The 21,579-nt window shown below is 39.0% G+C and overlaps 2 protein-coding genes and 1 non-coding gene across 3 annotated transcripts; 1 reads left to right on the top strand and 2 right to left on the bottom strand.

Annotated features, from left to right (window-relative positions):
- Positions 1 to 6,503: 6,503 nt before the first annotated feature.
- LOC149018792 (uncharacterized) lies at positions 6,504 to 8,605 on the bottom strand. The gene is made up of 3 exons (XM_089153971.1): positions 8,192 to 8,605; positions 7,796 to 8,104; positions 6,504 to 7,307 (listed from the first exon to the last, which is right to left on the bottom strand). The coding sequence occupies exons 1-3, from the start codon at positions 8,603 to 8,605 to the stop codon at positions 6,504 to 6,506; spliced, it is 1,527 nt and encodes a 508-aa protein (XP_089010097.1).
- Positions 8,606 to 15,685: 7,080 nt separating this feature from the next.
- Positions 15,686 to 15,792, bottom strand: LOC149018791 (small nucleolar RNA R71). The gene has a single exon (XR_016173253.1). It is a non-coding gene; the product is annotated as a small nucleolar RNA R71 (small nucleolar RNA).
- Positions 15,793 to 16,733: 941 nt separating this feature from the next.
- LOC149018790 (uncharacterized) lies at positions 16,734 to 18,875 on the top strand. Its single transcript, XM_089153970.1, has 3 exons — positions 16,734 to 17,176; positions 17,618 to 17,802; positions 18,178 to 18,875. Exons 1-3 carry the CDS (start codon positions 16,734 to 16,736, stop codon positions 18,873 to 18,875), a joined length of 1,326 nt encoding a protein of 441 aa, XP_089010096.1.
- Positions 18,876 to 21,579: the final 2,704 nt, after the last annotated feature.

Below are 21,579 nucleotides of genomic sequence, written 5' to 3'. Positions count from 1 at the left end.
TCACTAGAAATCCTTGCTGAGTAGAAGTTCTGGTTATGTCGATAGGACCGACAGGAAGATCACTAGACCTACACCATATCCCACCTCGACTTTTCAGCATAGGGCTGTGGGACAAGGTGTTGGGATTGCAAACCCTGGACCGATCTATGCAAACCCGAGGTTAGTGACTCAAAGACCTCTAGCGCTAGTGCAACCTGTGGGACAAAGAGAACTTGTCTGTTATTTCTGCCAACAGACACGACATCCTACTTGTCTCTGCCCCCATAAATTAGGTCTTCAAGCTGCTGTAGTTGTGAAGCCAATTCAAGCCCCTCCTGCTGGTAAAGTGTATAGCATAGTTGGAATCGAGATAGAGCCGAATCTTAAATGTCATGACCGATATGTTACTCTTAGCTTTAACTCCTATTGTTAATCTATTTCTTTACCTATGCATTGCATACATACCATATGCATTGTTTTGATTTTCTCTGCTATATAATTTATCCTAGCTCCATTTAGAACTAGTTGTGGGACAGAAGTATACCCTGAAGAAAATTTTAGGAGAAGGAAGTCAAGATGAAAGTGAAGTACCCCCGTCTTTTGGAAAGCCAAGTACTCTCCCAATTTCAAGGGCAAATTTTTTTTAAGGGGGCGAGATTGTGAAATCCCACCTAACCCTAACCTAATGACCCTGTTTGTTTTGGATGAAGAAGTGACCTGATAGATGTTTGACTTGGAAGTTGGACCTTGAGTTCAATGTTGAAAGCTTTGGAAGGTCCTAGGAAGTCAGGTCAGACCTTTCCCTAAGTTGGTTGAGGACCTAAGTGTTGGTTTGACCTTGGAGATCCAAAATTCAGAAAGTTGACAAAGGGAGACCCTTTGGTCGATCCTCCTTTGGTCGATACCATCAACCAAAACAGCCCCGGAAACAAAATTGTCTAATTTTGGAAGTTTTGGATTCTGGATCTATATATATATATATATATATATATATATATATATATATATATATATATATATATATATATACAACCTCGATCTAAACCTAAGTACTTTGCCTTTTAACTATTGGAGAACGTGGGAAGAACCCTAGAGCCTCCTCCTCAAGCCAAGGAAGATCCCTAGGAATCCAACCAAGGTTCCTACTTTGATTTCTCCTCTACAAGGTTAGTATTCAATCTCTTTCTTCTCTGATATATTCTCTCTACTGTATCTTCTTTTTGTTTTGATTGTGAGGAAGGTATTACACTACTATAATGATCCAACCTCTAATCTTCTTAGTCTTAGAGTGAATCCCCGTTCACTCTATGTTCTCCATGAAGCCATATGGTGGTTTTCCATGTTTTGATCTAGTATTGATATCATGATTTACTCTTACTGTAGTTTTCAATTCTAATCTGTGTTAGACTTGTTCTAAGATGTTTTCTATGCATGATCTACTATTTTCTATCCTTTTGAATGAATCCCCATTCATTCTAGCCTTTCCGTGTGAACCTGCAATTTTAACCTGATAGGTGTTTTATTAGAATTCTATTCCGTTGGCCTTATTAGATGTTTAAACCTTCATAGATAGTCTTAGTATGTTGTTTTAGAATTTTTCTGTTAATTTTGGAGTGTTTCGATGTGATTCGGCGAGTTTCCGACCAACTCAGTAAGAAGAGATTGAATCCAAGTTAACTCCGTAGTGGCAAGAGCAAGCGCACGATACTCACTTTTAGTACTGGAGCGTGCAACATTAGATTGTTTATGAGATTGCTAAGAAACAAGATTACCACCTAGGTATACAAGATAACCACCCTGTGATTTGTGATCCATGGGACACCCAGCCCAATCAGCATCTGCCTCAATAACAAAAGTAGCAGATGGTGTGAGATGTAAACCAAAGACGATTGTACCCTTTAAATAACGCAACAAGCATTTTAAAGTAGTCCAATGGGCCTCAGTGGGTTGAGCCATGAATTGACACAACGTATTCATAGGATAAGAGAGGTCGGGCCTAGTAAGCGTCACATACTGAAGTGTTCCAACAAGACTCCTATAAAGAGCTAGATCAGGAAAATGCGGCCCATCAAAAGATAAATGAGTAGAGGTGGCCATAGGAGTAATGGGTTTGGCTGTAGACAAATCAGCCCATGCCAATAAACCACTAATGTAACGCTGTTGGGAAAGAAGAAGACCAGCACCCATCGGAATAAGCTCAATACCAAGAAAAAACCAAGCAGGACCTAAGTCTTTGAGTGCAAATTTCAAGGATAAAGTAGACATTAGCGTGTTGATATCCAAAGATGAAGGACCAATGATGAGGATGTCATCAACATAAACAAGAATAAACAACGGTCCACTCGAGAGATGACAATAAAATAAGGACGAATTTGTCTTGGAGACAATAAAACTGAGACGAAGAAGGCATGTACTCAGGCGTTGAAACCAAGCACGAGGGGCCTGTTTCTATCACACCCCACCTAGCTAGATCCAGTCATACCCGAATACCCTTGGGGGTGATACACCGCAATATCTAGGTTTAGTGACAATTCCATACAATACATGATAAGGTAAAATTAAATGGACAGGAAATAAACAAGTTCAAGTATTTAATAATCAAGAATGAAAAGAAAGGATTACAATATCCAAAACTTCCTTTCAACAACTAAACATCAAAGTTCTACGGAAAGCAAGAATGTTAAATGTTGCAGCGGAAATAATCTAAAGGAGCTCTAAGGAAAGGAATCTCCATAAAAGCAGTCCCGGCACAAACAAGAAACCTCATGTGCCTCCATTTCTTCTCCAAATATTCCATCCTAATAATCACTTGACAAAGGATCCTCAACAATAGTGGGGTCCTCATAACATGTACAGCAGTCTAAAGAGCAAACAAAAATAAAGGAATGAGATCATAGAACTCAGTGAGGTAACTAACAATCACATCATATATTCATCTAATTCCCATGTCATAATTCATAAGACAATCATGTATTCAATAACATAAGTAAATAAATAAATAAATGCATGGTGATGATATGAGGTTCCTAACTCTATAATGTAGTCTCTAAAGTAGACACGCATTAAGTCATACACCAATCTTCTTTGGCGGTCTCATCACTCTTCCCTCATGGCCCCAAAGCACGTCTGTTGGGTTCTCCGCAGCTATTGGGTAAAGTCTCATTGAGCCCGGTTGGGGATTAAGTTACCACTCTCTCATATCATCATTGGTATAAGATTTGGAGTGTGTTAGGGATAAACCTAAGCCCAGTGCAAGGTCATACGGTTTCATACTACATATGGTCCGGATATCTCCCCTCACGCCTAGTGCTCTATTGGTTTAATACCTTCTCACCTATGAATGGAATCCTCAACGGGAGGCATCTGTTGGATCCCATTCCTTAACCCAGTGGTCATCCACATATAATGGACATGATGCTCTCCATGTCCTCTCATGGATTGGTTACCGGTCTTGAGCGCCCAAGAACCCTTATCTATTATATGCAACCCTACCTCTCTATGACAATAGTGGGCTTGCTCAATATACAGGACCCAACCACTAGCATCACGGGTTAACCGGCTTCAATACCCCTACCAAAAGGGTAGTAGTACTCATTAGGATTCCTAACTCAACACTTCTAGACACCTATAAATCATGCAATTGGGTTTAATAGCACCACATAAGGTTATTAGGGTAATGGGCGAACCCACAACCCTATTGGAAAATACAAGGTAGAGAGAATAATAATATCCCCCCTCTCTCTTCACATACATTTACATTCCATTTCATAACAACAATAATAGATTTAAAGGCAAAGAGCAACATCATAAATAATAGTTTTACCTTCCTTTCATGCAAAGTCACACACAATTATAGTAAGATAAACAGATATTATAGCAATTTATATATTTAATGGAAGACATAAAATAACAACAATTAATTAAATATAATGTGGTTAGTTATTCCTCACCTTCCAACTAGAATCCTTTCTCCAAAGATCAATAATTCTTTCCCACGAGACGGTAACAAAAGGTGATAAACGTAATCATCATGCAAGAGGATTAACAAAAATAAAGTAGAAGTTAATTTGGGTTTAGAAAAATGTCTCAAAATATTTCCGTAAAACCCAAATGGAAAACTAGGTTTAACTCGCCTTTTTAACCTAAATCAGCTAAGAGTTATAATTTTGCCCTTGATTTGAAGTCAAAACGAAACAAAAGCTTGGGGAAATCAAATTGGTAGTAAAGAGATCATAAGGGTGTCCTCAATTTGATCCAACTTTACCTAGATAAAAAATGCCCCAAATTGGCTCTCCTAAATCACTCGTGGGTGACTCGAAGAGTCGAAAAGCATCAACCTTAGCAAGGGATCGCACAACCACACCATTAACTCTTATACTAGAAAGGGATAATAAAACAAGAAAACAAAGGAACAACAAACCTAACATGCTCCCACAACCACAATTCCATGAATAAAGAGAAGAGAGTTGTCCACATAATTGTATCTAAGAAAATGATTAAATAAATCTCACATTTCCTAATGTTTTCGTGACGATTCAAATCACAAAACACCTTCGGAAGGATGGGAACTGCTCTTCGTCTTGGTTTCTCCTCTTCCCACAGCTTCAAACTCATTCTAGTATAAAGAAATGCGATTACGGGTGAGTTAAAACATAAAATAGGGCTTAAAAACCCAAAATTCCGTTTTTGCCCCTAAACAAAAAATGGAGTGGGGTGGTTGGTTCACCCAACCGGCCCATGGTTGGACTCCAAAATGGACTCTGAATGCGGTGATTTTTGGCTTGTTGGAAAGGTCTTTCAATGATCTTCGATATGATACCTTATTCGTGTCAATTGGATTCTCCACCACAGATCTATAAACGTGCCAAAATCGCCTTTTAACACCATCGTGATTTATCTTCTCTCTTCTTTTAAACTCCATGAGAGTTATCAAATCATCACTAGGTTCATCCACGATCATTTGGTCCTCTTTCGAACCTTCAGGCTCGACTCTAATGATCCACAGTTGTTGCCAACTTAAGGCCTAGGTTCACGGTCCTAAAATCATAGGCTAACGAGTTAGAAATCCGGGGGATTTCACATTCCTCCTCCCTTAAAAGAAATTTCATCCTCGAGATTAACGTACTTGAGGCACCAAAGAGGATAGGATACTTCACCCGCGTTTCATCTTCCTTTTCCCACGGAGCTTCTTCTACTGTGTGATTATTTCACCTAATCTTCACCAAAGGAATGGTTCGGTTTCAAATTTGCTTGTCCTTTCGGTCCAATTTCTCAGCAGCCTCTTCGTCATAAGACAAATTCGCACTCAATCCTTAGGTTCTTGTGGTAATAGGTGTTCCGAGTTCTCTATGCATTGAAGCATAGAAACATGGAACACACTATGTACACCTTCTAAAGATGTTGGAAGTGCCAACCGATATGCAACTGGTCCAACTTTCTCTAAAATCTCAAAAGCACCAATATATATTGGACTAAGCTTCCCCTTGATGTTGAACCTCATCACACCTCTCATTGATGAGACTTTTAGAAAAGCCCTTTCGCCTACTCGAAATTCCACATCTGTCCTCCTTTTATCTGCATAAGACTTCTACCTAGACTGAGCTGCCTTGATTCTTTCTCTAATCAAATCAACCATAGCTCCAATAGCTTCTATCAACTCACGGCCCAAAACTCTTCATTCTCTAGCTTCATCCCAACAGAGGGGAGTTCTACATGTCTATCCATACAAAGCCTTGAACGGTGCCATGCCAATAGTGGATTAATAGTTGTTGTAAGCGAACTCCACTAATGCTAAGTGTTCATCCCAACTTCCACTCATGTCAGCTACACAAGAGCATGTCCTCCAAGATCTAAATGGTTCTCTCAGATTGTCCATCCGTTTGGGGACGATGAGTTGTACTCAAGTTTAACTGGGTACCCAAAGCTTTTTGCAAACTCTTCCAAAATCTTGAAGTAAATCTTGGATCACGATCCAACACAATGCTCACCGGCACACCATGTAATCTCACCACATTATCCACATATAACCTTATCAGTTTGTCCATGGTGAAGGTAATCTTCATAGGAATAAAGTGTGCCAATTTTGTCAATCGGTCCACTACTACCCACACTATGTCATTTCCTTTATTGGTCCGACGCAAACTCGTGACAAAGTCCATCGTGATGTCCTCCCACTTCCAACTTGGCACATGAAGTGGTTGCAAAAGACCTGCAGAAGGTTGTCGAATGGCTTTTACCCTTCGGCAAGTTCCACACTTGGCCACAAAGTCTTCAACATCATTTTTCAAACCAACCCATCAATAGTGTTCTTTCAAGTCCTTGTAAATCTTGGCGCTACCGGGATGCACAATGAACACAGAGTAATGTGCTTCACCCAAAATCTCTTTTCTAAGATCTTCATTTGCCAGTACACATATTCTTCCTCTGTACACTAGAACATTATCGGAGGATAAAGAAAAACCAATCATCTCTTGAGGGTCTGAAGAAATCTTCTCTAACTTTTCTTGCAACAAAGGATCTGAAGACTATAAGGTAATGATCCTATCTCTTAGGGCAGGCCTTGCTGTCAAAGAGGCAAGGATCACATCAGAACCTTCCGGCACAATCTCCAACTCCAACTTCATAATAGAGTTCAACAAAGGCTTACTAAGAACATTAAGATCAGTCACTCCTCGAGTGCTCTTCCTACTCAAGGCATTGGCCACTACATTTGTTTTACACGGATGGTACTGGAGATTGCAATCGTAGTCTATTACCAGCTCCAACCACCGACGTTGTCTCATATTCAACTCCTTCTGGGTGAAGAAGTATTTCAAGCTCTTATGGTTGGTGAAAATGGCTATCTTCTCTCCATAAAGATAGTGGCGCCATATCTTCAAAGCAAAAACCACCGTAGCCAACTCAAGATCATGAGTGAGATAGTTGTGTTCATAATCCTTGAGTTGTCGTGATGCATAGGCTACCACTTTTCCATGTTGCATTAACACACAACCAAGACCGATCTTCGATGCATCCGTGTAGACCGTCACTCCTCCAGAGTTATCAGGTACAGTCGAAACCGGTGCATTGTTCAATCTCTTCTTCATCTCTTGGATGTTGTTTTCACATGATTCACTCCACACGAACTTCACGCCTTCCTTTGTCAATCTTGTCATTGGGGCGGATAACCTAGAGAAATTTTCAATAAATCTCCTATAGTATTCAGCAAGTCCCAAGAAACTTCTAATTTCAGTAACCAACTTGGGTTGATCCCAATCTGCCACTGCCTTGACCTTATTTGGATCCACTTTGATTCCGTCCGCACATACAACACGTCTCAAAAACACTACCTGTGAAAGACAAAACTCACATTTGGAAAACTTCGCATACAACTTCTTTTCTCTTAACCTTTGCAAAAGCAAACCTTAAGTATTCGACATGCTCTTTCTCATCCTTAGAATAAATCAAGATGTCATCAATAAAGACTATGATAAATTTATCTAAGACATCATGAAATATCTTATTCATCAAATCCATGAAAGCGGCTGGTGCATAAGTCAGACCGAACGGCATCACTTTGAATTTGTAATGACCATATCAAGTCCTAAAAGCCATTTTGCATATGTCACTAGCTTTCACCCTCAATTGATGATATCCTGATCGCAAGTCAATTTTAGAGAAAATTGAGGCTCCCCAATTGATCAAACAAATCATCAATTCTCGATTGGGGATATCTATTCTTGCTGGTATGTTGGTTCAATTCTCTATAGTTGATACACATCCTCATACTTCCATCTTTCTTCTTCACGAACAACACCGGAGTTCCCCAAGGATATACACTAGGTTGAATGAAAACTCTCCCTAGTAATTCATTTAGTTGGTCTTGAAGTTCTTTCAACTCCATGGGTGCCATTCTATATGGAGCTTTGAACACAAGTGCAATTCCAGGTATCAATTCAATGGCAAAATCCAACTCTCTTTCTGGGGGTATTTCGGGTAATTTGTCAGGAAAAATATCTCTGAAGTTCTTCACTACTTCAAGGTCTTCAATGGACTTCACTTCCTTCTTTTCTTCCATAGAAGCACAAAGTTTAGCTCCTCCAACCAGTTCCTTCGCTTGAAGTGCTGCCACTAAAGTCTTCTCGCACTACTTTCCCAAATCATTATGGAACTCAAAAATAGGGCCATCAACGGGATGAAATTGAACTTTCTTCTCTGAACATGAGATGATTGCCTTGTGAGCTGTTAGCCAATCCATGCCTAAGACAACATCAAAGTCCTTCATAATCAATTTCACATGTTGAGCCTCTAGATCTTTTCCTTCAACAGTTATAGGACAAGGTCCAACTACTTCATCAAGTTTTACTAGAGACCGAGTAGGTGTACTAACCACTAGGTCATAACATAGTTTACTAGATGGTAAAGAAGTACGCCTCACAAATGATGATGCAATGAATGAGTGTGAGGCTCCAATGTCAAATAATACAAATGCAAGAACTGAAGCAATAAGAAGAGTACCTATCACTACATCATGACTCTGGTCTATCTCAGTCCCAGTCACACTATACATCTTTCCTGCTTGAGGTTGTTGAGGTGGCCTAAAAGAAGTATTAGGCTGACTTCCTTTCTGTGGGCTGAAGTGAGCCATATGTCCAGGTTTCTTGCAATAGAAGCATGTAAGCTCTCCTTGACCTCAAATTGTAGCTGGCTGAACTACTGGTCTAGGGCCATTTACAGGACGCGGATTAGCATAAATAGGTCCTGATGGTGGAGTAGTACCAGCTGGTCGCATAGGTGCACCACTATTCCCATAACCAAACCTTGATCCTCTTGGTTGAAACTGAGGATTGGGGTAAGGTGAAGGCCTAGTGAACCTTCCTTGATTTCTATTCACATAAGGACTGGGTCCCTTATTAGCCAAACTCCTCTATAGTTGGTTCTTTCTTTCTCCTTCTTCAATCTTCTTTGCTGCTTGAACGACTTGAGCATAACTCACTATAGGTTGTATGGCCATGTAAGTTCTGATGGTTGGCTTCAAACCTTTCGAGAATTTCTTGGCTTTCTCCAAGTCAACCTTCATAAATACCGGAGCAAAGAAGAAAAGCTCCTCGAACATCTGCTGATAATCGAGAACAGAGAGGGTTCCTTGCTGAAGGGCCATGAATTAGCCTCCTTGGAATCTCTTACCGACACTGGGAAATAGTTCTAGTAGAACGCTTCTTTGAAAATCTCCCAAGTGACAACCGAATGTTGTGCCGTCAAGATAGGTTGTGTGGCATTCCACCAAGCATCAGCCTCATGTTGAAGCTTCTGTTCAACACACACTATCTTTTGCTCTTCATCACACCTTAGTGACGGAAGGCTTTCTCCATTTCTCTTAGCCACTTGTTCAAGAACAAGATGTCCTTAGTGATTCCGGTGAATGCTGGGACACAAATCTTGAGGAACTGCTCCATCAATTTGTTGTGAGATCCCAAATCGAAAGTCTCTTGATTCCCTCCTTGAGTGGAGGTTCCAGCACCATGAACTTGAGGTGCAGGCCTATTTCCTATAGCCACCACTCCTTGCATGAGTGCATTGATCTGAGTCTGCTGCTGCTGCATCATGTTCGTCATAATGTTGAACACATCCTAAGTTGCAGCCAACAGTGGTGCATCGGGTAGGTTACCTCCTTGAGGAAGGGGTGTTTCTGTACTAGGTGGAGGAACACCACTTGCTCCTTCCCGACTGGAATCATTAGGAGAGCCATCACTACTTCCATTCCCAACAGATGGGTTTCTCAAATTAACCATCTTGATAACACCATAAACTCATTAATTCCAAAATCACAAACTCAAAACGTCCAATTCTTATATCAAACTTCAGCAATTAATTGAGCTAAAAGCAAGTATGAAAGCCAATTGAGCTAAAAAAAAAAAAATAGGATTTCCATTTTTTTTTTTTTTTTTTTTTTTTGACCATGGGGGGGTTGGGCCGATTGGTTGACTCAATCGCCCACTCGCTCGGTAGGTCTCTAAAATCAGAGACCTGCCAAATTTTTTTTTTTTTTTTTTTTTTTGAAGTCCTTTCTGTGCGTGGTGTGTGAGTGTGGCTGTTGCACGTGGCGCGCAAGTTGTATTGCGCTCACCAAAACAGCTGAAGGGGTCGTTTTATATGACCGCCCATGCCCAAAAATCACTTTTTTCAAACTTTTTCACCTCTTTTCACTTTATAACTTTCCTCTCTTGCTTTGGGGTGGGTTCTTCCATACTTCTGCTCAGATCTAGCCACGTACGATGCTCAAACGCAAGATCCGACGACAAATCATCCGCAAAACGAAAGGTAAGCTTTCTCTACATACCACTTTTGTGAGCTTTCGCTAGGCTTTCGCGATTTTGCGTTTTTGTCCGTGGGATTTCCAATATTCTTGTAGATCTACAATCCTCATAGCATCCTCTTCACTTTCCCATAATTTTTTTGTTTAGATCTACACGTTTCTCCACATCATCTCATGAAAATTTCGCAAAAATCACTATTCACAGCAGTGTTCACTTTTACTGTCCATAGTACCAAAATTCTGAATTTTCTTCCTAAATTTCAGATGGCTCAACATGGTGGAGGTCATGGACAAGGCCGGGGAGTCCAACTTCCTTAATTATTCGACAACGTCGAAGTAAAAATATTGTATCTCAACTCCTTCCAAAATCGGCTCATTGAGTACGAACAATTCATTGAGCCACGCCCAGTGGCTCCATTCCAGGTATACGAGAGATTTGCAGCACTAGGATGGGGCAGCATGCTGAATTTCAACTAACCGGCTTACCCCTATTTGATTTGATATTTGTACAGCAATCGACTTTTTCTTGAGCTTCCAGCTAACAATGGAGGAACCATTCTCACTATCCGATCTCGGGTTAGAGGTACACTCATCCAATTCAATACTGAATTATTAGCTGCAATTATGGATGTACCATACGTCTCGGATGAGATGAGGTGGATTCCATCCAACGGTGGGGATGATTCCATCAATTACACTGAGAGACTTCTTATCTTTTCGATGTTGTGCAATCGCGAGTGCGATCATGTGCGACAAGGGAGAAGTATGCTTCCTTCCCCAAGACTTATTTCTTGCATTGTTAGCCGCAACATCTTGCCAAAGGGTGGGCATCAAGATGAGATCTCCATCATGTAGGCATTCATCACCTTCGCCCTTTATGTGGGATATCCCATAGACCTTGCATAGATCATTCAGTGTGCAATGATCCATAGAACGCAACATCCTGAGGTATCACACATAGGGCATGGGCGTCTCTTAACTTGAATCTTCAGACACTTCGGAATGGACTTCTCTGACACAGAAGAGTTGAGGGAAAATCTGGGAGATAACATTGGGAGAAAACTTATCTCTTAGATGGGAATTCGAGATGGACCCAACTCTCCAATTTTAACAGATGATGGTGAAGGAGGTAGACAACAGGAGCATCTGCCACTAGAACGTCACATGGAGGAGGGTAAGTCTTCCTGTAGTAGGAGGGCTCCACCGGTACCTGCAGTTGATCCTGCCATGTGGGCAACACTCTTGGCCGCAATAGGAAGAGTAGAGCAAAAGCAGAATTTCATGGGTCAGCAGATTGTAGAGATTCACACTCAACTGCAAGAGATTGTCCGATGAATGATAGACATCCAAGCCCGAGTCGAGCATTGGAAGAACTTCCTTTGTCAAGACATGACCCCGCCAGAGCGCTAGAGATTTACTTACTCCACTCAGTTTCATTTTATTTCGAACATATAATTTTATTATGCATGTTTGCCCATGCTCTTTCACTTGATATGGGGTTGTAATATTTTGAATCTAAGAATTTTATTAGTTATGAACTTTGATATTTCATATACTTATTGTGCCTTATGCTTTAGTTGAATTAATATGTGACTTTTGTGTTTCATTTACTTATTGTATCTTATTCAAGTTGAATTCATTATGCAACTATTAAAATCAAAATTTTCCTAAGTTCATGTTAAGCCTATTATTCACCTTTATTTAATAGAGTCATTTAAGGATCAATGACTCAAATGCCCCTATTGTATCATATAAAGTTAGGACTTGTATGAACCTAGGCTCTGATGCCTTTTGTCACATCCCACCCAGCCGGATCCGGTTTTACTAGAACACCCATGGGGGTGATACACCACAAGATGTAGGTTTAGTGACAATTCCATACAATACATGATAAAGTAAAATTAAATGGATAGGAAATAAACAAGTTCAAGTATTCAATAATCAAGAATGGAAAGAAAAGATTACAATATCCAAAACTTCCTTTCAAAAACTAAACATCATAGTTCTAAGAAAAACAAGAATGTTTAATGTTGCAGCGGAAATAATCTAAAGATACTCTAAGGAAAGGAATCTCCATAAGAGCAGTCCTACCACGAACAAGAAGTATCATGTGCCTCCACTTCTTCTCCAAATACTCCATCCTAATAATCACTTAACAAAAGATCTTTAGCGATAGTGGGTCCTCATAACCTGTTGAGCAGTCTAAAGAGCAAACAAAAATAAAGAAATTAGTTCATAGAACTCAGTGAGGTAACTAACAATCACATCATATATTCATCCAATTCCCATGTTATAACTCATAAGACAATCATGTATTCAATAATATAAGTAAATAAATGCATGGTGATGATATGAGGTTCTTAACTCTATAATGTATTCTCTAGAGTAGACACGCATTAAGTCATACACCAGTCTTCTTTGGGCGGTCTCATCACTCTTCCCTCACGGCACCAAAGCATGTCTGTTGGGTTCTCCGTGGTTGTTGGGTAAAGTCTCATCGAGCCACGGTTGGGGATTAAGTCACCACTCTCTCACATCACCATTGGTATAAGATCTGGAGTGTGTCAGGGATAAACCTAAGCCCAATGCAAGGTCATACGGTCTCATACTACATATGGTCCGGATATCTCCCCTCACGCCTAGTGCTCTGTTGGTTCAATACCTTCCCACCTATGAATGGAATCCTCAACAGGAGGCATCTGTTGGATCCCATTCCTCAACCCAATGGTCATCCACATATAATGGACATGATGCTCTCCATGTCCTCTCACGGGTTGGTTACCGGTCTTGAGCGCCCAAGAGCCCTTATCTATTATATGTAACCCTACCTCTCTATGATGATAGTGGGCCTGCTCGATATACAGGACCCAGCCACTAGAATCATGGGTTAACCGGCTTCAATTGTGAAACCCGGCCCTAACCTTGACCCGGATACTCTTTTGTCTATAGGTCCGAAGACCCAAAGTAGAAATGAAAGTCAACTATGGGCCATATTAGTAGAAGACATAGTGTTCGACTCCAAACCTATGGAGATTGAAGATGATGCCCCATACTTGAAGACAGTGTTGGATATAGAGAAGAGACTACGCCTTGATGAAGAGAAGATTGATTGATGACTGATGAACACATTTATGTGTGAAATCTTAGGGCATAAAGCATGCATTTTATACACTTAGAATGGAGTTACCTTGGGTTTTATGTTGTTTTTGCAGATTTTAGGACTTTTCAAGATTTAAGCAAATATTTGGAGTTTTGGGCTTGAATCATGCTATTTTACACGTCAAGAAGTTCATCCAAATTCTCAAATGCGAAAATGGGTCCGATCTGAAGCATGATGGGCTAGAGATGTGTGATTATGGGCCAACTCCGAAATATTGAAGAGATAAAGAATGCAAATCTGATCTACGGCTGAGATTTTAAATCATATCTACAGAGATATTATTGAGAGAGTCCAAATGGAAAAGAGTCCTTGCATACCTCAATATCTTATTTTCTATTTGGGATTTGATTAAAGAAAGAAAAAGAGGAAAAAGAATTATATTCAGATAAGGATGAAGCAAAAATCCCGTTTTTGAATGCCTCTGTCCAGTTTCGATCAAACCCTTCATCGAACGGTCATCTGATGTCCGATCGTGCTGATTTTTGGAGGAGAGCTTCACGACTACTTAAAACTCAAATCCAACGGTGGGATTATGCATCTGATCTCTCTAAGTTGGCGCGATTAGTACATCAAAACCCTAATTGGATGAGTCAAGTAGAAACCCTGAGTTTTATTCAAATTCAGCCGTGCTTCATATCTCATGTAAACTCTATAAAATGAGAGCCTACTCCATCAAAGGAGAACGTGTTCTAGAGCTTAGTAGAAGCATTCTTTCTTCTCTCTTCAGTTTATTTAAGTTTTCTTTAGTTTTCTTTGCTTGCATTAGTGAGATTTAAATTTCTAGATTAAATATTTAGGTTTAATTTTTTTTTATGTAATGCAATTCAAGTTCAAGCTTCAAGTTCAAGTTCAAGTTTCAATTTTTTTAGATTCGTTTTTCTCTGGGCATAGCAATTGCAGATTTAGATCATTCTAGATCTAGATCTGGTTGTTAGGGTTGGTTGAGATTCGAATCGTTTGTTCAATTCGCAAGTAAGTAACCTTCTTTATTAATCTTCTCTCCTCCCTCCATTCCCGCTTCTATCTCCCCCTCCATATTCTTAATTTAGGATTTACTTTCAGCATTATTTATTGTTCTGCCTATTCATTCATAATCTCGGACCACTACGGTCGAGAGCCTCGGTCGTGCCTCTCCCCGGGGGGGGTGGTGTTGCATCTGCATTTTCCTGTCTTTTATTTATGCATTGATTGTGTTTAATTTATTGTTCGTTTCAATTCGATTGCATTAGAAGTATAGATTAGGCTCGTTTAGTTTAGTTAATTAGTTAACAAAAATTGAATCATTCCACTCTCGCATTACTATTAAGAAGTTGAATTATAAGTGGCATATCTCCTTGAGATCGACCCGTTAGCTACACGATACCGTGCGCTTGCGGTTACTTTTAAAATTCACAAACAAGTTTTTGGCGCTGTTGCCGGGGAGGTATTAGTCCACTTTGTTTTTCTCATTCTTAGGTAAATCGAAGTGATTTAAAAATTAAAAAAAGAATTCAAAGATATTACTCTTAACTTGAGTAGAAACAAAAACGTATAGTAGTCCCCACTTTACAGCAGAATCCCAGGATTCGATTGTAGGTGGCTCCGAAGACTATACGGATTCCCTTGCTGTCAAACCTATAAGCGCTCAGCTATACGGCAACCTTACAGCTTTGGAATCATTGTTTCAATCTTTGTGGTGGGAAATTCATTACTTTCCCTTCGTTTTTTTTTTTTTTTTTTTTTTTAATTCTTTTTTTTTTTTTTTTTTTATTTAAAAAAAAAAATCTCATTCTTTCATAAAAGCCATTAATTGCATTAAGTGGTTAGTGCATGTGTGTCTGGACTCGTGATTCTACAAATAGAATTGTCCGAGTGTCTACCTTGACCATGGAAGGTCTACCTCCACCACCTCCACCTAAGAGTCTTAGGGATAGATTTTATCCTACCCGATCTGCACAACCTTCTTGTATACGTTTACCTGAAGTGAGGGGTAATAATTTTGAGCTCAAATCTCATTATCTATCTATGTTACCCCAATTTCATGGGTTACCTCATCAAGATGCATATTTGTTCCTTAGGGAGTTTGAGGAGGTTTGTGTCCTTATGAAGGTACAACAGCTCACTGATGATGCTGTAAGACTAAGATTCATTACATTTGCATTAAAGGATCAAGCTAAAAAGTGGCTTTATAGCTTACCTAGGGATAGCATTATCACATGGGAACAATTTACTGTCCTCTTCTTGAAAAATTCTTTCCTTTCTCTAAGACGAATAAAATAAGAAATGATATTCTTCAATTTCGTCAGAAACCCAGTGAGTCCTTTGCTAAGGTAATGGAGAGGTTCCAAAGCCTTCTCCAAGAATGCCCTCACCATGGTATAGAATTATGGCATTTATGCCAAATAATTTATGAGGGTATCGATTATCAAACAAAGCAACTCTTGGAATCTATGTGCCCCACAGGATTTACATCTTTTTGATGATTCTGAAGCTTGGGAATTTCTTTTAGACCTAGCAGATAGAACTAGAGAATGGGAGTCAACCCAAGAGTCTGAAAGGACTAGTAGGGGATATTTTGTTGATAGCCAAGTTCATACGGAAGCACAAATAGATAATCTTTTGAAAAAGTTAAAGACTTTGGTAGTTAAAGCTGCACCACCACCACCTAGTCAAGCACATTTTATTGACAAATCTATTGCTATGTGTGCATGGTGTCAGTCTCCTACACATGTAATTGAGGAATGTCCTAGCTATTCTGGAGACCAACATGAGAATGTCAGTGCAATGTTTCCAAACCCGTACAGTAACACGTACAATCCTGGGTGGAAGAATCATCCTAACTTTTCATGGTCTCAAGGGCAAAACCAAAATGGATTAAGCAATTATTCCACACAAAATCACTTTGGTGCCCCTCAAAAACAAAGTGCCCAATTTTCTCATAATCCAAATGTCCAGTTCCCTCAAGCCTCTAATTTTCAGAATGCCAATTTAGCTAGGCCTGTCAATCCAACTATTGTGCCTCGTATGCCTCATATTGCACAAAACCAATCACCACCTGGTTTCAATAGAGGTAATAATCCAGAGTTTTCTCGTCTTTCTACCTTAGAGAAGAATATGGAAGTACTTTCCAGCACCTTCATGACTTCTATGCATAATATGGAAAAACAAATTTCCACTCTTGCAAGTGCTTTGTCTGAGTGAAAAAAAGGTAAAATGCCTAGCCAGCCTGAGTTAAATCCTAGGACTCAGATTCAACAAAGGCCACCAAATCAAGTCAACCAAGTTGAAACCACCTCTTCTTCTTTAGAGCCAATTACTTCTATGTATGCATTGAGAAGTGGAAAAGGGTATTTAACAGGTGAATCTCCTATTACTGACCAGAGCAAAATTAGTGACCATCATGATGCGGAGAATGTTCAAGTATCTCCTAATGAGGGTTTGTCTAAAGAACCCTTAGAAGTTGAGGAGGAACAAATTGCTTTAGAGGTACCTAAGTCTGATGAATCATTATCTGAAACCCTGAGAGAAGAACAAACTTCAAATGAGAGATCTTATGTACCTAAAGCCCCTTTTCCTAGCCGATTAGCAAGTACCAAAAGGAATGAAAATGTTGACAAAATTTTAGAAGTTTTCAAAAATGTGAGTGTCAACATTCCACTTTTAGATGCTATTTCTCAAGTCCCTTCTTATGCTAAGGTTCTTAAAGACTTGTGTACTCAAAAGAGAACCACGAATGTCCCAAAGAAGGCCTTTCTAACAAAAATGTAAGTTCAATCCTTTCAGAACAAGTCCCAATTAAGTATAGAGATCCAGGAAGTCCAACAATTCCATGTGTTATTGGTGATAAAAAAAAATAGAGCATGCTTTACTAGACTTGGGCGCTAGTGTTAATTTATTGCCATATACTGTTTATAAACAATTGGGTCTTGGGGAACTCAAACCAACCTCAGTTACTCTCCAGTTGGCTGATAGATCTGTCAAAATACCCAATGGAATAATTGAAGATGTGTTAATTCAAATAGGAGAATTTGTTTTTCCTATTGATTTCATTGTCTTAGACACACATCCAGTTACAAATCTTAAGGACCAAATTCCTGTGATATTAGGGAGACCATTTTTAGCTACAAGCAATGCTCTTATCAATTGTCGAAATGGTCTTTGAAGTTATCATTTGGGAATACATCCATTGAGTTCAATGTCTTTAGGTTGAGGAAACAACCAAACTTTTCTGAGAATATTAGTATGTTGCAAAGCATTTCTGATGATATTGATGTCTCCATTGAAAAAGGTTTTGATGATGATTTTTACACTTGTTTGGAAGAGCTAGAGGATATAGGGAATGATTTTTTTTCTGATATGATGAGCTTGCAACAATTTAATGAACCACTTGGTAAGTTGTCTAGAAATCTTCCTGCCCCATCTGTGGTTGAGGCCCCCCAACTAGAATTGAAACCTTTGCCTTCAACTCTTCGGTATGCTTTTCTAGGCCCCAATGAAACTCTTCCTATAATCATTGCATCTGATCTTACCAAAGACCAAGAGGATGAGCTTCTTTGTTTGCTTAAAGACAATCAAGAAGCCATAGGTTGGCAAATGGTTGACATTAAAGGAATTAGTCCCTCCATAGTTCAACATCATATAAATTTGATTGATGGATCCAAACCCTTTAGGGATGCCCAAAGAAGGGCTAATCCTATGATGAAAGAAGCCATTCACAAAGAAGTGTTGAAATGCATGGATAATGGGATTATCTATCCCATATCAGATAGCCAGTGGGTAAGCCCAGTCCAAGTTGTTCCTAAGAAGTCCGGAGTCACAGTAGTTACATCTACTACCAATGAGCTCATCCCAACTCGTATTCAAATTGGTTGGCGTGTTTGTATTGATTACCGGAAGCTTAATGCAGCTACTCATAAGGATCATTTTCCTTTGCCTTTCATTGATCAAATGTTAGAACGTTTAGCCGGCCATGCTTATTATTGTTTCCTTGATGGTTATTCTGGCTATAATCAAATTCCTATAGCACCCGAAGACCAAGACAAAACCACATTCACATGCCCATATGGAACATATGCCTATCGACGCATGCCCTTTGGGTTATGCAATGCTCCTGCCACATTCCAACGGTGCATGATGAGCATATTCTCAGATATGGTAAAGGATTATTTGGAAGTATTTATGGATGATTTCTCTATTCATGGGTCTACCTTTTCTGATTGCCTTCACCATCTCCGCTTAGTTCTTGAACGTAGTAGAGCCAAAAATTTAGTTCTTAATTGGGAGAAATGTCACTTCATGGTGAAGAATGGAATAGTCTTAGATCATATTGTTTCTAAGGAAGGAATTATGGTTGATAAGGCTAAGGTTGATCCTATATCTAATTTACCATCACCTAAAAGTGTCAAGGATGTTAGATCATTTCTAGGTCATCTGGTTTTTACCGCCCTTTATAAAGGACTTTAGCAAGATAGCCGACCATTAACTTCATTACTTGCTAAAGATGTCCCTTTCATTTTACCTCGAGTGCTTACTATGTTTTGAACTATTGAAAGAGAAGCTCTCCACCGCTCCTATAATACAAGCACCAAATTGGTTAGAACCCTTTGAGTTAATGTGTATGCTTCGATTATGCTTTAGGGGCGTGCTAAGTCAAAGGTTAAATAAGATGCCCATTGTGATTTCTTATGCAAGTCGAACCCTCAATGATGTACAACTTAACTATACGACAACCGAAAAAGAATTTTTGCTGTTGTGTTTGCATTAGAAGTTCCGCTCATATTTGATGTGTCATGTAATTGTTTACACCGATCATTCGCTATCAAATATTTGCTACAAAGAAGGATGCAAAATCCCGACTCATTCGTTGGGTCTTCTACTACAAGAGTTTGACTTAGAAATTAGGGACAAAAAGGGACTGAAAATTTAGTTCGACCATCTATCCCGCCTTTCTAATTCTAGAAAGGAAGAGAGTCAAATTCTAGAAACATTTCCAGATGAGCAATTGTTATCGTAAACATGTACCTTGTATGCGATATTGTCAATTATCTTGTGACCAATGAAACCCCATCCCATTGGTCCACCCAAGATAAATATCGGTTCCATTCACAAGTGAAATATTTTTTCGGATGATCCATACTTGTTTAAAAAGGTTCGATCAAATCATTAGCGTTCGACCGGCATGAACAAATTCTTTCTTTCATTTTGCCATGTCTGCGTCATTTTGGGCCTAGGAAAACCGCAAAAAGTGCTTCATGTTTCTATTGGCCTACAATATTTAGGATTCATTTTCTTTTTGCGAGCTTCAAAGCTTTCAATCTCTTGGTTGCCAAGAACATTGCCCCTGAATCCAATTTTAATTGTTGAATTTTTTATGTTTGGGGTATTGATTTTATGGGACCATTCCCTAATTCTTACGAATCTATATATTCTATTTTCGATTATGTGAGCAATGGATAGAGGCCATAGCTTTAATCAAATGATCACAGTGGTAGTCAGTTTTTAGGGAAAATATCTTCTCTCGTTTTGGCACTCCTCGTGCTTGATTAGTGACGGGCAGCATTTCTTATCCCTTTTGAGCCTTGATGAAAAATATGAATCACCCATAAGCTTCTACGCATACCATCCACTGTCTGAGGTTTAATGCTTCTTTTAGAAAGACTTAACCCTACTCTTTTCATCTTTGATTATGCTTTATGCCCGCTCATATAGCGTTTGGGTCAATCCCCATCCGTTTAGTGTATGGTAAAGCTTGTCACCTCCGTTGAATTAGACATCCTTTCTGCATCAGAGTTATTTTGATCTTACTCTTCCATCTCTTCCCTTTTAGGAACTTAGAAATGAAGCCTATGAAAACTCAAAGATTTACAAGGCTAAAACTAAAACCTTTCATGATAAGCATATTGTTAGGAAATCATTTTCTATTGGTGATAAGGTTTTGTTTCAATACTCGCTACATTTGTTCCCGGAAAATTCACTGTGGAGGTCCATTTATTATTCACCTGTTTTTAACCTTCTAATGTTGATCCTCATTCTAACCAAATTTTCAAGTGAATGTCAACTTTAACCTTTCCTTGAAATGCCAAGTGTTGATGTTGGTCATTGATCTCTATGAGCCTTTTACACTGTGATTGAAACTCCAAGGTATCCCTCTTTTCCTTCCCTTATTCTTCTTTTCATCATGCTTGGACATTCTTACTTGTGTTCCTTTGATTTTAACTTTGACTTTTGTTTATACTATTCTTTCAATTCTATGATGTGTGAAATAGAGTGATTTTTACCTTGTGAACATATAAAACCCTTGGGGTCTTTTTAATAGCTTTAGAAATCCCTAACTGTTCCACTTTTTTCCTTTTTGGCTAGGTTGGATCATTTTGTGTTGCTATAAAAAAAAAAAAAAAAAGAAGGAGTGAGTTTGTTCCTTAACTAGCCACTCACTCTCTGACTTGATCACCAGAAGTTATTGAAAACTCTCATCCTTGGGCTTGCAGCACTACTAACTTTTTCTGTTTGATCCCTGTCATTCAAGCCAACCTTGGTATTGGTTCACTACTCAAAAAAAAAAGAGATAAATACAGTGTCCCTTTTTTTTGTCAAAAATCTTCAAAACTTAGTCCTTGTCCCTTACTTTATGGTGTTTGCTATTCATATATTCTTTATTAATTATGCTAAGTCTCAAAACTTGGTAATATTCGTGGGTCTTATCTGTGAAATTTCCTTTGTCCTTTGTCTTCCAATTGTTAGGTTGGATTTGCTTTTATTTTGAGCTTTGATTTTGGATGTACATTCCCCAACATCCACGGACAAACTCTCCTCTAGGGTACCTGTGGTTTACTTTTCCTCTTGTCCTTTCCTCAGTGAATTAATTTATTTTGTTGCACTTTTCTCCTTTTTTTTCTTTATTTTTCTTACCTAACTTGTGGGGATCTCACATTTATTTAAATCTTACTCATCATTTTATACACTTATGTTCTTTTATTTTTTTTCTTTTTTTTTAAGTTTCTTTTTTTCTTGATCTGCTTTTTCCAATTCATCCAAATTCTCAATGCTGGGTCCCGCTGGCTGTGTGTGTTATCCACTCCTATTAAGATATCAACTCTCTTTTTAAATCTTCTCTTTTTGAATATTATTAGGTCTATGGAAAAGATCCTCATACCTCAATATCTTATTT

This window comes from Hakea prostrata, chromosome 4, assembly GCF_041222555.1.
Source record: "Hakea prostrata isolate BN-2017 chromosome 4, UWA_Hpros_2, whole genome shotgun sequence".
In the NCBI taxonomy this organism is placed as follows: Eukaryota; Viridiplantae; Streptophyta; class Magnoliopsida; order Proteales; family Proteaceae; genus Hakea; species Hakea prostrata.
This window is presented reverse-complemented; position numbering and strand designations above follow the sequence as displayed.

Coding starts and splice junctions, on each gene's coding strand:
- LOC149018790 (XM_089153970.1), top strand. CDS start 16,734: ATGTATGCATTGAGAAGTGGAAAAGGGTATTTAACAGGTGAATCTCCT. Junction 17,177..17,617: donor AAGGCCTTTCTAACAAAAAT/GTAAGTTCAATC, acceptor CAATGTCTTTAG/GTTGAGGAAACAACCAAACT. Junction 17,803..18,177: donor ACAATTTAATGAACCACTTG/GTAAGTTGTCTA, acceptor ATCCCATATCAG/ATAGCCAGTGGGTAAGCCCA.
- LOC149018792 (XM_089153971.1), bottom strand. CDS start 8,605: ATGGCTCACTTCAGCCCACAGAAAGGAAGTCAGCCTAATACTTCTTTT. Junction 8,105..8,191: donor ATTGGCTAACAGCTCACAAG/GCAATCATCTCA, acceptor TTGGGAAAGTAG/TGCGAGAAGACTTTAGTGGC. Junction 7,308..7,795: donor GAGTTTTCATTCAACCTAGT/GTATATCCTTGG, acceptor TGTCTTTCACAG/GTAGTGTTTTTGAGACGTGT.